General features: G+C 33.1%; 1 protein-coding gene across 1 annotated transcript; it reads right to left on the minus strand.

The window, feature by feature from the left end:
* Positions 1–399: 399 nt before the first annotated feature.
* LOC139868776 (triacylglycerol lipase OBL1-like) lies at positions 400–3,393 on the minus strand. The gene is made up of 6 exons (XM_071857118.1): positions 3,382–3,393; positions 2,964–3,270; positions 2,271–2,464; positions 2,081–2,114; positions 1,348–1,991; positions 400–660 (listed from the first exon to the last, which is right to left on the minus strand). The coding sequence occupies exons 1-6, from the start codon at positions 3,391–3,393 to the stop codon at positions 400–402; spliced, it is 1,452 nt and encodes a 483-aa protein (XP_071713219.1).
* Positions 3,394–18,147: the final 14,754 nt, after the last annotated feature.

Raw genomic sequence — 18,147 nt, forward strand, 5'->3', positions numbered from 1 at the left:
GTTTTTGATTTATATCTATGACCCGCCTTGTTGAAACTTCGTCGCATGTACAGTGGCGAAATTAGGATTTTTTTCACCGGGGGCAAAAAAAATAAATTTAAAACCGTAGCAATTTTTTTTGATAAAATTTGAAGATTTTGGGGCAAAAGTTGGAGATTTTGGGGCAAAATTTGAAGATTTTGGGACAAAAGGTTGAGAATTTCGGGCAAAATTTGAAGGTTTTGGGGCAAAATATGTAGTTTTTGGGGCAAAAAAAAAAAAATCCACCAGGGGCAAAGTCGTAAAACTCAAAAATTTTACACTGAAAAGAAAATCCACTGGGGGCGGCCGCCCCCTTGCCCCTACACACTTTCGCCTCTGCGCACGTACACTTAATAGAATTTACAATTTACTAATTATTTAATTGTATTGCAACGCGTCGAAAATATCAGGAGAAGTTAATCGAGTAAGATTAACATAATCTTGAGGACAATGAGCTGATGTTCCTGGGATTATTAGTCCAAATAATCGAACTCCCATAAGAAGGATCCCTTCTTTGTAGTTTCTTCCATAAGCATATGGCAATACAAAACCTCTTACCATTTCGAAAATGGCATTCAAGTACATCGGGCCAATCGATTTGATCGAAAAGTAATTCTTGTTTGGTTCTTCATTCACCAACTGCAACAATACCATTCCATCATATCCCAGAAAATGACACAACAAAAAAGTTCTTAAATGTTACTATCTCTGTCTCACTATAAGTGTGCAGTACAAGTTCTTAAATGTTACTATCTCTGTCTCACTATAAGTGTGCAGTACTATTGACTTTTTAAAGTTTCTTTTTTATCAACTTTGGCTCTAAATAATTTTATTTGTGTTATATAATTTTTGATGGAACTCATAAGAATCAAACCACATTTAAAACTCAATTAAAGAAAAAAAAAAGATAAAAATTCGAATTAAAAAGTTGAGGACTCGAATTGCAATTTTGTGTATAAATGATGGACCAACGAAGCAAAAAAGTCAAATAAAAGAGTAAAAAGACGATTTTACCCTCACATGCATGGCACATGTCAAAGGTTAACGGCCAATTTAGACGGAAATTAGATGGAGGGACTTGGATTGCAAAATTATGCAATTTTAAGGACTCGAAAGTCCAAAAAAATTTTTGAGGGACTCGGATTGCAATTTCGTGTATAATTGAAGGACCAACGGAGCAAAAAGTCTTTTTGATTAAACCACATTTTAAACTCAATTCATTCATATAATTTTCATTAACACTATTAAAAATATCTAGTCAAAGACAAAATAGATTTTGAAAAATTAACAGTGACATTTATGAGTTATTTGCGAAAAATATAGTACCTTGCCATTGTAGAAGCTATTGAAGTAATAACAATAGCCAAAGTGTTTAAACTTAAAATCATTATCATCAAATGGGATTCTAGGCACAATGTCATTAGCATAAACGAATCGGAAATATCTCTTTACCCCTAATAGTTCATCCATGAACCGACAAAATTCATCATTACCAACTCTAGGTTGTCCGAATGTATATACACCTTCAAGCCTCTCCAATAACTCAAACTCATTATGAAATGCTAATATAGCCGGAAACAAAACGGCAAGTGCACCACCCAAACTGTGTCCTGTAACGATAAATCGTGCATTCTTGTTTTGTTCGAGTGTTTCTTTAAGAACTTGCCTAATTTTGTAATATGCAAAGGTGTTTTCATTGCCTTTGTCTTGTATGAGTTCTTTAGGTAACCATATATACTTTTTGTTGTTCTTTTGTAACCCTAATGCTTTCAAGAAACCCATGTGAACTTTACCTATGCCATCAATATTAAACCATGAAAGATCAAGATCCGTACACCAATCGTCTGCACTAAGCGGGGATGTCCCTCGGAAAGAAACACATATTAGCTCTTGATCCTCAGATTTATCGCTGAATATAAAAGCTTGTGTTGGGTGTTCCTTTTCGGACGATATTGGTCCCGTATTGAATGCTAAAAATTACATAAATAAATTTTAGGATTAATTAACTAGTATATTTCATTAAATAATCCTCGTATAGAAATAGAGAGAAAGTTCTAACCATTTGCACAGTTGTAGAACCCTAAATACTCCATCTGCACAATTATTTAAGATATCAAATGTTAGCTAGTTAGATTAGCAGTGATTCAATTCTTTCATAAAATGTCCCTTCAATACTAAACAACCATAAGACTTGTAATTATTGTTATGATTATTGTATTTGTTAAATGCTATCCATGAAAATAAAGAACCTTCCAATGATCTTGGACTATTTTCTGGATACGAGCTTGGTTCTCGTATGCAGTTTTAGAAGCCATAATTGCAAGCGCACTTCTGTATCGTGGATCTTCACGAGGAATTTGGTCATCTAACTCCAATCGTGTGTCTGTTAAACCGATTATAGATGAGAAATTTGGTGACTCTCGACATAGTTCCACGTTCTTCCCTGAATTTTATTAATCATTCAAAAAATATGAGAGAAAATATATATCTCCAGAGAAAAGTTAAAAATTGTCACGAGATAATCCGATTACCTATATATCGCGTACATCAGAGTAAAACTTTTACTTTCAAATAGCCTGAACATAAAAATTTTTATCCGTTTACTCGCTAATTATTGACTAAAGACTTGAAGTAGTGGTTTTTTCTTAGTGGTTATAGTTATTCAGGCAAATGTGTTTTGCATGTCTTTCTATCATTTCTAATTCTATGATAAATTTATATACAAAAAATGTATATACAAATTCAAACCACAAATAATTGATTAGGGTTATTCCGAGCGAATTCTCTTTTAGCTTTCTATTCCACTCCGGACTATTCAAGAAAGTGGAGTAATTTTTACTCGGTTGTACATCCAAACAATGACCGGATTGTAATGAACAAAATCTTTTCGATATATAGTCTACAACACTGGAGCCTTGACTTAAAAAAAAATTATAAATAACCTCGAAATGTATTGAAGACGAGCATGTAGAAGCTATCGTATTCTGTCCAAAGGTTGAAGGAAGACTCGATGAAGCACCCAAGACGCTCCATGAAATGGGAGATCAATTTGAGACCTTTAATGATGAGAATGGAGATGAAAATGACAAACCTACGCCAAAATGTTCCAAACAACAACTCATCTTCATTAGAGTTTATGAATGTTCTTGCTCCAATGTGTTTGTGGAATAGAAGCCGAAACAATTCCCGAACTTCCACTTTGTCAAGATCTAATAGCATATAATTAACGTCGTCCATGTCGGTTGATTTCTATTAAATAACATCGTTATTTTGGGTTTTGAACAAGAACATGACATATATAGAACAATGTTAACTTCGTGTTCAAGTTCTGTTATTCAAGTTACTTTAGACACTTCTCACAAAGCTAACCATGGCTAGTTAGTTTAAATGTTAGCCTAATCTCTCATTAAATTATACTTTGTCTTTTCTTTTCATGTGTTTTATAAGACCACTCCCAACCATGACGCACTTCCTCTCCAGGACACACCGACACATCAGCGCCACATCAGCTTTCTCTCTCCATTTATTTTTCACTTCCTCCCCATCACACACCACTACCAACCATGACATACTTCCTCCCCATCACATACCCCACAAAATTAATTAAATATGCAATGTACAAGTTATTTATGGTAATGTACAAATAAATTATGCTGGGAAATAAGGAAAGAGAAAATATATCCGTGTTGCAATATGTCATGAGGAAGAAGGAAAAGAGGGCGGAAGAGGGAGGTGGTGAGGACACATGAATGCCAATGGAGTCCTCGGGAGGGTGGATGAGGAATGAGTGAGGACGGAGCCCGTTGGAAGTGGTCTAAGTAATAATGTTAGCTTCAATAAAATTTTATGAAAGTTTATGAAGTATTTAACATATACTTTGATTAAAAGCTATCCCCATGGAAAAGTAAATTAAAGGAATATAGTTTCTAACAAGAAAAGTCATTACCTCATTACATAAGAAAAGTCATGCATGTATCACGTGTATTATTGACTACCTATTCCACAAGAAAAGTCATGCATGTATTATCACCTTTAAGAGTGGTGATTGGCGTGATGGGGTGTGATGAGTGTTTTTGTAGGGTATAATAGTAATTTGGCAAAGAGGATGACGTGATGGAGTTTATAGTGATATGGGGTGATGTTTGTGTAAAGAAATTATTTTATTATTTTAATTGATTTAATTAAATTATAAATGGAATTATTTAATTTTTGATTGGTTAAAAACCTCATCACCTTCATGTGATGAAATCATCACGCCACCCATCACCACCCATCACGCCCCACTACGGCGGTGACGTGATGGTGCAAGTTTTGAGACTATCACGCTGCATTATTAAGACCATTCACAGTGCAGCGTGGTGACCTCGATTTAGCCTCCATCACGCCACTATGGGGCGTGATGGATTCAAAAAATACTTGGCGCGATGGGAGCATCACACGAAGAGGTCTGCGTGTTTGGGATGGATATCCAATAAGAAATAGACACCTCACTCCCAATTTAGTTATGATACGTTTTTTTTTTTCTAAATTATTTAGTTAAAATTTGAAGTTATAGGAAGATATGATTTTAGTTACCAACGGATCTTCGGTCCAGCGGTACCGCGGTTACACTTGTGTACTCGCAGGGCTAGAGGTCTCGGGTTCGAACCTCGTCACCCGCTCTAGGAATTGAAATATATTCCTTGAAGGTGGCCCAAAGGGAAGGTTTTACCGACCCGCTCCGGGACTAAGGTCCGGCCCGCCTGCCCCTCGGGATGGTTTAAGGGTCGGATCCTCAGAGTGTGGTTTGGGTTTCCTGCCCGAAAGCGCGTGTGTGTGTGCAAATGATGACTAGGCTTCGGTCCGGACTGATGCAAACTTGCCTTTAAAAAAAAAAAAAAAAAAAAAAAGTTAGCAATGCAAGTTAATTCGTGAGGAAGAAGATGAAGTACTGCCTCTCATTAGTGTCAAATTTGTTTGTTTCTATGTGAATTTTAATAGATGGCCTCTCATTATTGTATATATACATATTCAACCCTTTAGGTTTTAACTTTTCTGTATATAGGAATATAGAACTAGGGAGTAATAAAAAATATTATTATTAGTTGCAAAATCTGATGACTTTTTTTATATTTCTATGTCTGTATTTTTATAAAACATTGAGTTAGTCTATAAAAAAGTGAAGGTAATAAAAATAACTCAAACAAAAAATGAAAAAGAAAATAAAAATGTGGGACCAATTAACCCATCACACAACTATCACGTCATACCATTACGAACTCCATCACGCCATCATCTTTGCCAAATCAGCACTATACCCTACAAAAACACTCTATCACGCCCCATCACCCCGTCACCACTAATAATGGTCTAAAGGTTTATATATGCTTTGCGATGCATTTCATTTCATCCCAAGGGCCTAACTCTACTAGTGCTTGGGTTTCCGACATATACTAGTTTCACTACTGGAAAATTGTTCTTTCCGGACGACAAATCCGGACGATTTATCGTTCCAGAAGGTCTTCCCGGATGGCACATCGTCCGGGATGTGTCGTCCCGAAAGGTTCGTCCCGGAAAGTTTTTTTGGACGGCAAATTTTTTTTCCCGGACGGAAGGTGGGGCCCACATTGACTTTCAACGCTAGACTTCGTGGACGCTTTTTCCGGACGACTTTTGGGGACGATAAATCGTCCCGAAAGAAATAATATTAAAATAATATTAATTATTTATTAATAACAGAAAATGAAAAATAAAACTGGACGACTAGTCTTCCGGAAAGCCCTCTGCTGTTTCGGGACCTATTCGTTTCTACTGTTTCCAGCCGTATTCGATACGGCACATTTCAAATATCCAAACCTGCTACATAAATAAGATTATAGTTTCACAAAATACCACAATAACATTAAAAAAAAATATCCAAACGCGACAATAATTATCCATACATTTTAAAATCCGGAAAAACTACCAAATCAACTAATATCGTTTACAAATCAGCTAAACTTAATATAATTGTCTTGAAACAACCGGAAAAACACCCAACAAAGGCATAATTGTCTTCAAACACACCAAACAACTTACAAATCGGCATATCCATCGTCATACAAATCATCATCGTTGTTACGGCTCGGGCGCGGAGTATTGGATTTGGAAGTACCGATAATATACCCAAAATTTGGTTGAATATCGGGAGGGACTACAAGATTATTAAAACGAAAAATTTGTTTAATTTGACATGCCGTGTAGTATGGTTCCATTGGTGGTTGGTGGCTCTGACCGGTAGAAGATGAAGATGCGGAATTACTTGCCGACTTTGGTAACTTTGGCCCCATTCCGCGTTGGTGTCCGGTTCGATCACCCAAAACTTCTTCCATGATATCGGTCTCGTCTCTTCCCGCTTATATATATATATATATATATATATATATATATATATATATATATATATATATATATATATATATATATATATATATATATACACACACACCATTTGACTTATATTTATATTTATATGTAGTACACCAAAATCTATGAAAATTTATTACTTACATAGTTCTGTTTTGGTTTGAAAGCGTTAGTCCACGTAGTTCCGTCCTTGGGTTTGTGCAAGAGCTTGTAATTTTTGATAGGACCGAAAGGTTCCGGACTATTCTTTACCTTATTCTCGTTCTACAAACACACAAAAAATAACTTAAATGCATATAAATCAAATAACATATTTTCTAACATTTTATCATTTATGTAAAACATTAAAAACAAGGAGGATTAAGTAATTTACCAAATGTTTTAACTATCGATTTGCTTCCATGCAAATTGTGGTATTGGACTTTAGATAAGTTTTTTGCATTTTGCTCACAACGCTTTTGGTAATCTTCGTTAAGCATCAAGTCAACAAAAGGATTCCAGAGTTCGGCTTCAACGTCCGGTGGTGGGTGGGAACGAATAAAATCAATATCATTAGGAAATTGGCTTTCAAGGTTTTTGTAATAACCTTGTTGTTCACTTTTTCCGTTTTTCCATCTATCCCCCGCTATCTTGTTAACAGCAGCTCGGACTAGTTGTTCTCTCTCCGATTCTAGCCAAGTTTCAATTTTAAAGAAATTCTACGAAAAAATAATAGATATATTAGAATATTGTATATAAGAAACGCATATATATATGTGACAACCACGAAATTTTCAACCAAATTTAAACTTAATCTTTATATGTTTCCGACACGATAAGTAAAGTCTGTAATATTGAGTCTCAAAAAGTTTTGGAATTATATTCATGTAATCAATTACCCTTTTTATTGTGCTGGACGATTCACGAACATTTATGTGCATATAGATATGTATATACAATACATAGTTATAGTAATTGAAAACGTTAACAAAGTATTAGATGTATAATACTTTACATGAACGTATTTGTTTCAATATATGTTTAACATATTTATCGAAGGAATTAAAAGATAATATCAAATGATTGAATTATCAGATACATTATGATATTGTCATAGGTCTCTGTTGTGAGGTCTACGTTGATTTGAGAAATCGTTTCTTTTAACAATATTCGGAATAAATAGTAAAGTGTTCTACAAGTAGGAACAAAGTGTCAATTAACGAAAATTGGACAAAAGTTAGTGGAAAACTGAAATTCATAATATTCGATTGATCTGTTTTCAAACGTGCCGATTATACATTCCTGAATGTTAATATATATGTTTTATAATATAAACTTAGATTTAAAATGTTTTTGTTATAAAAACTTAATATATTATTAAATATATTTTAATAAATAATGAGACAATGAATTAAAGAAGCAAATGACCAAAACACTCGAACGTTGAAGTTATACTTCGAGTGATATAATGTATTGATGATTTAAGTCTAATTATTGGTAAAGATACACGTCGCGAAACGTAAAGTACTAGTTTTCTAAGCGTACTAGATAACGTTCGAGAAACCGAAATCGGAGCTTAAGTCAAGCGACAACGTACAAGTCATCGGAACAAAAATTACAAGTCACCTATACACGAGAATATAATATAATATATATAATTAATATAAATTATATATATTATATATATAATTAAATAATATGTCGACGAACTAGCAAACAAAGGATTGTGAGCTGGATCTTCAGGCCATGCGATCGCATGGCCATTGTTCCTCAGACCCATGTGATCGCATGGGATGGCTGGACAGGCAATGTGCTATAAATTCAAGCGATTTTCGTTTTTCATTCACACAATTCTTTCCAATCTATCTATATTACTCCGTATATAATTTATATTATTATAATAATAATAATAATAATAATAATTATTATTATTATTATTATTATTAATATTTTTATTATTATTATTATTAATATTTAGATTATTAATATTAATCTTATTAATCTTATTATTATTTGTATTATATTATTATTAGTATTATACATAAAATACTACGACGAGGTTATGGGCGAGTTATTTCAAACGGGTTTTTCGAGCGGGATAGAGCTAAGGAAACTATGGTTTATCACTATGTAGGTTATGGGTAATGCTCGTGGGTATTGTTCGCAAGTCAAACTTAGTGTTTATCATCTCCGTTGCGTCTACGTACTTTCCTACAATATTGAATCACAATATTGATACGTGAGCATTCATATCTTATCTTTTATATATTAATAGTATATCCATGTCTAGTGCTCGAGTATATATGTTTATACATGCTTGTATACTAAATTTCGTCGTTAGATAGTTTTACGATGAATCACGAATTTAATACATATAATACTGATATAAGGTATATGATATGCATATTATTGGAAAGCTCGCGAAAAATTAATAACTTTTCATTTAGAAATCGCGTGATTTCGAGGAACGGATTAAAATATATGGTCAACTGAATTATGGTTAACGTTAATTGAAATTGTATTTGAAACTGTAAATTAATATTTAAACAACTTGTCTATGAGATTAATAAATGGGATTTTTATATATTACTAATCGAGTAAATGAATTTCTATATAAGGCACGTTTTGTTTTGTTGATCAATTGTCAAAGTTGACTGTCTTATCATGTTTTAAAGCTTTATAAACACTATAATCTGATTTTATAAGTATTGGAAAACTATGTGAAATAATAAAACATGTTCGATTGCCATGATAATTCAAATATAATATAGCTCCTGAATTAAATAATATTTTGAGTTTGATAAACTATAAAATCGTTCAATTATCAAGACTTATACTATGTTAATAAACATGTATAGATTTAAAGATCATATTGGGTCAGGTTGACTTTTGAGATGACTTTTGTTAACTTCTACATGTCGGTCTCGAGCATTAGGATTGTGATACACTATGACCTGACCTAGCTTGTTAGACATGTATTGACCAACATATGTTCTCTAGGTTGAGATCTACGGTTATTTTGCATTCTGAGTTTCGGTCACATTTCGCTGAATGACCTTATGTGCTGCTCAGGTGAGTTTCATTTATGACGACCCGGGAAATTCCGACCAAATTTAAACTTAATCTTTATATGATTTCGATACGATAAGCAAAGTATGTAATGTTGAGTCTAGTAAATTTTGAAACGATGTTCATAGATTCAGTTAACCTTTGACTATCCCCGATGATTCACGAACAATTTATTTGTAAATAAATATGTAATTAAACATATATATATATATATATATATATATATATATATATAAATATATATATATATAAGTATATATGATAATTTAAAATGAATCTATGTAAAATGACATATGCGATCTATGTATAATTATTATATATATATATATATATATATATATATATATATATATATATATATATATATATATAACTAAATAATAAAGAATCAGTAAAAGTTACTATATAATATATTATATATATTACATAATTAATAATATATTATTAATAAATAAAAATAAAAACATAGTTGTTATAATAAGATTATTATTACTTTCATCATTATTATTAATACTAATATTAACATTAATAATTAATATCAGTATTAGTTATACTATTATAGATAATATATGGATATGAAATTTAATGCATTTAAATTGTTATTTTTACTAATAATATTATTACTCTTATTACTATTATTAGAATAGATAGTTAGTATAAATATCAGTGTTATTATTATTATGTAAAATACATAAATATAAAATTTGATACAATTATTTTGTTATATTGTTATAATTATTATTAATATTATTGTTATCATTATCCATATTATAATTAGTAGTAAGGTTAAAATTTTAACTATTATTAATAATTATTTATTATTATTATCTTTATCAATATTTTTATTATTAATATCATTATTATTATTATAGTTATTATTATTAAAAACTGATATAATCTATTATTATCTGTTATAATAAAAATTACTATAACTTTTAATGATTATGGTATCATTAGTATTTATTATTATATAATTATTATTATTAATAATAGATTTATTAATTATTTGTATTATATAGATATAAATTATATAAATCAAACGAATCTTGTGCAAATCAGTTAGAGTCACAATCTTACCTTTATTCTTGTCTCTAATCCAGTAATAAGAATTAAATACAAACAGATATATCCAAATTCTGTTATCAATCGACTTCCCTTTTTATATTTTATTTATTTTTTTATTTTCTGAACAAAATTTCTGTCGACCAGCAAATCGATTTATAAATAATCCAATTTAGCAATAAGGGATACTAGTCGACCTAACACTATCAACTAATTCACAAGTACATATTACAGCTTTCAATTTTGGCGACTTTAAATAAAAAGAATGAAGAACACAGGTATTTACCATGTTCTTGAGTTCAAAATTACAAAACCTTGATTTCAAAATTTAACACAAAAAGTAATAATGCCATCTTGTTAAGAATCTTTTACATAAATGGTCTGGAAAGTTTCAATCTCACTTTTTAGTATCGAATCCTAATTCTCGAGTCAAACTATTTTTTTTATAGTCAAATATTTGCTCTTCGCGAAATTCGTTTCTGTTGTAATGTTTCTGTTGAAATTGATAATTGAGAAAGTTTCTAGGAACAATTTGCAACCTATTTCATTTAGATAACGAGAGCTAAAACGTTTTAAATTTTAAAATTGATGATTGAGTTCATACGAGTTAATAAACGAGTTATATAGCTTCTGTTTCATTCCCTTTTCTGTTTTAATTGGTTTCAAACTTATACAAATAAATTTCTGTTTCAGTTTAGGATTTTAAAGGTAACACTTAATTTGTTCTATGACTGGTTTTGATTTTTGGTCAATTATATTCATGAGGAAGATGATGAAAAGGGAGAACAGAAAATTACGGGTTTTATATTTTTGAGGAGCAATTTAATTCAGAAAAACAGAAACGGACTGGATGGTTGAGTGTTGTGTTGGTGAGCTGATGGTCGTGGGTTCGAGTCTGTAGCTGGGCTGTTTTATTTTTTTTAACTCTATGAGGTAGTTTCTAATTATAATTATTGTTATTATAATAATAATAATAATAATAACAATAATAATAATAATAATAATAATAATAATAATAATAATAATAATAATAATAATAATAATAATTATTATTATTATTATTATTATTATTATTATTATTATTATTATTATTATTATTATTATTATTATTATTATTATTATTGTTATTACTACGATTATTACCATCATTATTGTTATTAATATTACTAATTAAAGTTGATATAGGATTAAGTATTAGCATCTAGTGTTATTGTTATTTTTTTTTTATGAATGTTGTTATGTTAATATTATTAATATGATTATCAATATCATTAATATAATTTACATCTATTAGTATTATTATTATTATTATTATTATTATTATTATTATTATTATTATTATTATTATTATTATTATTATTATCGTTACTATAAGTGTTAGTATTAGTATTACAATTATTATTATTAACATGATTTTCATTATTAATATAGTTATTATTATTATGATTAAGTTATTTATTAGTAATACTATAATAATGAAATTTCATAATATTATCATTTAAATAAGTATTAATAACATAACTATAAATATTATTATCATTATTAATATTAATTTTAAGATTTTTATTATTATTATCACTAATATGATTATAAGTATTATTATTTATATTATCATGAGTATTAATATTATGCAATTACTAAAATCATTAGCATAACTATCAATAACAATAAAATTAATTTTTTTATAATTATTATCATTAATATTATTATTATTATCACTAATAGAATTATTAACATTATTACTTTTCTTAGAAATCTCAAGCATTATAATTATTATCATACTTAATATTATATTATTATAATTACTACCTTCATTAACAAACAAATGTTATATATATATATATATATATATATATATATATATATATATATATATATATATATATATATATATATATATATATATATATATATATATATTTAGTACATATAACATAACAAAATTTATATTTTTGAAAATATGAAACATATATTATTAATATGATTATGATATAACCAATAAATTCACATATAAATAATTGTTCAATTTCAAATGTGTATATTAATATATATACAAATGATATAGGTTGGTGAATCCGAGACCAACATTGCAGTGTTCAATGTCGTCATATGTATTTTTACTACAAAATACAGTATAGTGAGTTCATTTGATTCCCTTTTACTCTTTACATTTTTGGGACTGAGAATACATGCGCTGTTTTTACAACTGCTTTATTAAATGCTTTTGAAATATATTTTGAACTGCGAATACATGAACTACTTTTATAACTGTTTTACGAAATAGACACAAGTAATCGAAACTACATTCTATGGTTGAATTATCGAAATCGAATATGCCCTATTTATCATGTCCGATGTTTTCCCGAAATGATGGCGAATTTATCATGTCCGAAGTTTTCCCGGAATGATGGCGAATTTATCATGTTCGAAGTTTTCCCGGAATGATGGCGAATTTATCATGTCCGAAGTTGTCCCGGAATGATAAGAATATTCTATATGCAACTTGTTAAGGTCGGTTACCAGGTGTTCAATCCATATGAATGATTTTTGTCTCTATGCATGGGACGTATGTTTATGAAAAATGGAAATATGAAATCTTGTGGTCTATTAAAAATTATGAAATGATTATTTATGATAAACTAATGAACTCACCAACCTTTTGGTTGACACTTGAAAGCATGTTTATTCTCAGGTATGAAAGAAACCTTCCGCTGTGCATTTGCTCATTTTAGAGATATTACTTGGAGTCATTCATGACATATTTCAAAAGACGTTGCATTCGAGTCGTTGAGTTCATCAAGATTATTATTAAGTCAATTATAGTTGGATGTATTATGAAATGGTATGCATATGGTCAACTTTCGATGTAAGGAAAGTTTGTCTTTTCAAAACGAATGCAATGTTTGTAAAATGTATCATATAGAGGTCAAGTACCTCGCGATGTAACCTGTAAGACCCGAATAATTATCTTACTTACTTGCGTATTATGGTGTTCAAGGGTGTGGGTTTTATTGTATATAAATTAAAATGCAAAATAAACTGTTTCAGTAGGATCGCGCGCCGCGCGGGTTTGGGGCGCGCCGCGCCATTTGGCGCTGACAGAATCCTTTGTTTTAATTGGTTTAAATGAAGGGTATTTGGGTAATTTCACTTGGGGCCGGATTTGTGAGCCATATTAGCTGGTTTGGATCAGTTTTGGATCATTTTCACATCCATTCATCACTCCCAACTATCTAGAGAGAGAGAGAGAGAGATTCTAGAGAGAGATTTAGGGTTTTGGTGAAGAAGGAGGCCGAATTGATCAAAAGCTCAAGTTCTAAAGTTGTTCCTTTCGTTCCTAGCTACGTTGTGGTGGTATTGGTAAGCTCAAACTCCGAATTTCATCTATTTGATTTGATATTCAAGTTAGGGTTTGAATTAGTTTGATGAAAAACCCTTTTAGATGATGAAATGGGTTTAGTGATGCTAGTAATTGGGTTTATTGTTAATTGTTGGTGGATTTTGGGTTGGTGAACTAATTGGCCATGTTTAGGACATAAAATTGAGTTTAATCACTTAAGTTAGTGATTATGGAAGTATTGAAACCCATTTAAGGTTATTTGGTTGACTAATTGTGACTTTGGGTCAAATTAGGGTTTGGTGGTGATTATGACCCATTTGGCGATTTAATGAGGTTTATAAACTTAAAATGGATTAAGTTGAAGTATTAAACCGAGTTAAATGTGTTTTGGAGTTAAAACTTGTAAATGGTGAGATTTTGACTTAATGGGTCAAAACTAGGGTTTTAGTGTCAAAATGGGTATGACACGTGTTTAACATTTGAGTTCGGGTTTAATTGGCGTATTAGGACCATTCTCACTTGTGTTAGTGATTATTGGTTAGTTTTGGGCACGGTTTGTGCTTGGAAGTGCATTTGGGTCGAAATTGCACTAAGTGACGAATTGGGTTGATTTGTAAATCCACTCTAAGTGTATTGTTGTAATTGTGATAATGGAATAGGTACTTTCCATTGGCAAGTTGCGGATTACTTGGAAGCATTCTTCAAGACTTCAAGGTGAGTGATAATATCCTATGTGCATATGTATGTGTAGGATGGGTGCGGGTCGGGTGAAGTGATTCTCGGCTATAGAGCTCACTTCACATATAGATGGATTTGATAGACTTGCGTTTAGATCCAATTGGCACGGTTGTGCATTTTGGTTGACCACCTTTGGCGAGGTACACGTTTTGTGTGTACACTATCACACGTGGTTGTGATGTGGATGATATAACCCCAATGGCGAAGGGTTTCGAGTTGGAGAAGTGAATCGCGTGTAGTTCGGATTCACGATGACGCGTGTAGTTCGGTCATCTTATCAAAATGAATCTCGTGTAGTTCGGATTCATGGTGACTCGTGTAGTTCGGTCATCTTATTGAGGTAGTAATCTCGTGTGGTTTCGGATTACTAAGGCTCGTGTCGTTCGGCCAACCTCGATGTTGTGAAGATAGTAATCTCGTGTGGTTTCGGATTTCTAAGGCTCGTGTAGTTCGGCCAATCTTCATTGTGGTATTTGGTTCTCGGTATTGGGTTAAGGTGTTAACCTTGTTCATTTATATTGTTATATATTAATGTATTGTTGTGTTGTAGCTAACCCTCCGGGTGTAGCTATTTGGCGTTGTTCACATCGTCGTTGGTGAACGTATATTGTTGTTGTATCTTTAGCTCGTTGCCTAGAGATCGTACGGTATGCTTAGTGTAGTGCCTTATATGGATGCCTCGGTATGCGGTATTTGATATTTGTGTGGCGTGTCCATTTTATACGTATATATGTATGTAGTATATTATCATTCACTAAGCGTTAGCTTACCCTCTCGTTGTTGACTCTTTTTATAGATTGCATGCGGATGGTGGCTCGGGTAAGCGCGAGGATTAGAGGACTTGCATAGTTTGCGTAGAAGGCTTGCTTTTGGATTTATTAGGATTGGGTAGCGTATCCCCAATCGCCATGCTCGGCTTTGTTTTGTATTAAAAGTCTTATGGTCGAAAATTGTATTTTGATACTTAAAGGGTAATTTGGGTCGATGTGGGCCCCGCTTCGTAAACTAAATTTTATTAATGGAACGTGCTAGTTTTCATATATTGAACATGCGGTTAAAAGCGTTTTGTCTAAATACGTCGGGAACTAGTCAAACATTTTTGCATTTAAAGACTTTCCGGACAGTCAGGTTTGGCGCGCCGCGCGGCCTATATGGCGCGCCGCGCCAGGTGGCAGTTCAACAATTTTTTTTTTGTTTGTTTGTAATTTTACACGGTTTAATCGCGGGTTGGTTTGGGTTGTTACAAGTGGTATCAGAGCATGGTCTAAGGGATTTAGGTGACTTGAGATAGGTGCCTAGACTTAGACTTGTGTGTGCTTAAATTGTTGCGGGACTTGTAGGATTACGGGTCGGAATGGGTTTGATTAGTGCCTTGGCTATAGGTTGACTAACGTTTATATTAATAATGCGGATATTATTAATATGTTGTCGTGTTGTGATAATAATTCTCGCGTGTGTTTGTACCGCGTAGAATTTTGGTTGTGTTTGTGTATATCATCGAGCGAGACGGTCGTTGTACTAACGAGTCGATGCGGCATGTGTGCGTAATAAGAACTTGCAAACCTTATTACGGGTGCAAATCGTGTCTAACAAGTGATGTACGATGAGTGTTTAGCAAGATGGAGCAGTGTTGTGCATACGGTTTTACACGTTCGTGGACTAATCGTTTTGCATTCTTTAGAATGACGACGCGAAACGAGACCGAGGCGAATGACGCGAAGTTTAACACTAGGGTTACGACCGCCGTTGCGGAGCAAATGGGTGCGTTAGAAGAAAGAATGGAAAGGAGGTATTCCGAACTTCAAAGTAGTGGTGAAATGGAGCGTTATCTTAAGAGCTTCATGAGGACTAAACCCCCGATGTATGACGGAAAGCCGGATCCTTTGGTAAGCACAACTTGGATTTCGGACGTCGAAGGGTGTTTCCGTACTATTGATTGCCCTCCCGAGAGAAAGACGAGACTCGCTACGAGTTTGTTGCGGGGTAGGGCAAGGGATTGGTTGGATGGTAAGATTGATCTTGTCGGTGGCGAGACGTTTATGGCTTTATCGTGGGATGACTTTAAGGAGGAATTCTTCGAGGAGTTCCGGACTTCGGCCGATTTGTGGGAATTGCGTAATGAGTTGTGAAATTTGCGACAAAGATCTATGGATTTGAGTACTCTCAAGACGACCTTTATGGCGAAGGCTCGTTTTTGTCCGGAGTATTTGGGGAATGATCGTTTGTTGATGGGAGATTTCTATCGGACCTTGAATGATGACTTGAAAAGTAAAATTAGCCGGGGTCAAGCGAAATCGTTTTCGGAATTATTCGACTTGGCTAGAGGTTTCGAGTCGTATTCACGATCGAAAAAGGGTGAACCTTCAAGTGAGCGAAGGGACGTTTCTTATGGTGCTCCGAGTAAGAGGGCTAAGGGTCCGAGTGTGAGCACAGGTGGTACGCGAACGGGTATGTCGGATTCTAGTGCGGCTAGATGTTACAATTGTGGCGTGAGGGGTCACAAGTCTTGGGAATGTTCGGTACCAAAGGGTGATGGTATGGTGTGCTTCAATTGCCAAAAAGAAGGACATCGTAAGTCGGAATGTCCCAAGTTAGCGGGGACGGGTGCGGCCAGGAGACGTTAAGGTACGTTTAATTTTGATAAATATGTCTTTTGATTATTTATTAAATGCCGTTTGAGTTTGAGTTGCGTGCCTTTGTTGTGCATGTTATGCTATGGGTGACGTTCCTAATGGAAGTACCCTATGTTGATGTTTGATTGACGGGCGAAGGGCGTAAGACTTGGCGTAACCAAGCATTCCTTAGTATTTAGGAAATGTTTCTACCAAGCCACGGAAATGGTTTTGGTGTTTGGTTGTTAAGCGCGTGTTCGCTTTGATGTTGAAGTGACAAATCATGAGGTTCGTCGGTTGGTTGGAACCCTTGAGATCGAGTGTTTTAAATCTCGATGTGTGTTGGTAATGGAGTCTTTATGACGCGACATTAGGTGCCTCTTTTATACCTACTAGCGTGGTGTTCGACTCCGATTGTGTTGCGGTACACTTTTCGTACAAAGTGATTAAGGGTTGGTTAAAATCCTTCGTGTGCTCAAGGTTGGAGCAAGATGTGGTAATGGGTCATGTGAGCCCAATTGTTGGTAAAGTCTACCTGTGGTAGCATTGTGCGATTGTACGAGTTGTGGATATGGAACGTGGTTCTAAGTGGGGGAGTTACACTCCCGCACGAGGAAGTTTTAGTGTGAGATTTCGGATGATGCTTTCGGTAGATCCGAAAAAAAAAATGTTGTCGAGACCTGGTTTGGTCGATTTGTGGTAGAGTACAATTTCGGATAAAATGTACTTATGGTTTGGATTTGAATCATCACCGAGGTGGTAACGTGGTAAATCTCGTTGAGAGATAATGGACGTGTTTGGCGAGCAAGGTGAAATCCTCCAGTTAAGGGAGGTGTGTGTCGGGTTCTCTTGTGGAGAATTATTGTTTGGTACCTATGTTTGGTATAGGTGGTTCTTGCTCGATTATGGTATGGTTGTTTGATGAAGCATGATTTTTAGGGT

This window comes from Rutidosis leptorrhynchoides, chromosome 9 (genome assembly GCF_046630445.1).
Source record: "Rutidosis leptorrhynchoides isolate AG116_Rl617_1_P2 chromosome 9, CSIRO_AGI_Rlap_v1, whole genome shotgun sequence".
Lineage (NCBI taxonomy): Eukaryota > Viridiplantae > Streptophyta > Magnoliopsida > Asterales > Asteraceae > Rutidosis > Rutidosis leptorrhynchoides.

Bases quoted from the DNA above. Each gene is read 5' to 3' on its own strand.
- LOC139868776 (XM_071857118.1), bottom strand. The intron at 2,465-2,963 runs GTTATTTATAAT...AATAAAATTCAG, and splicing joins CGTCTTCAATACATTTCGAG to GGAAGAACGTGGAACTATGT. The intron at 661-1,347 runs GTACTATATTTT...GTATTGTTGCAG, and splicing joins ATAGCTTCTACAATGGCAAG to TTGGTGAATGAAGAACCAAA.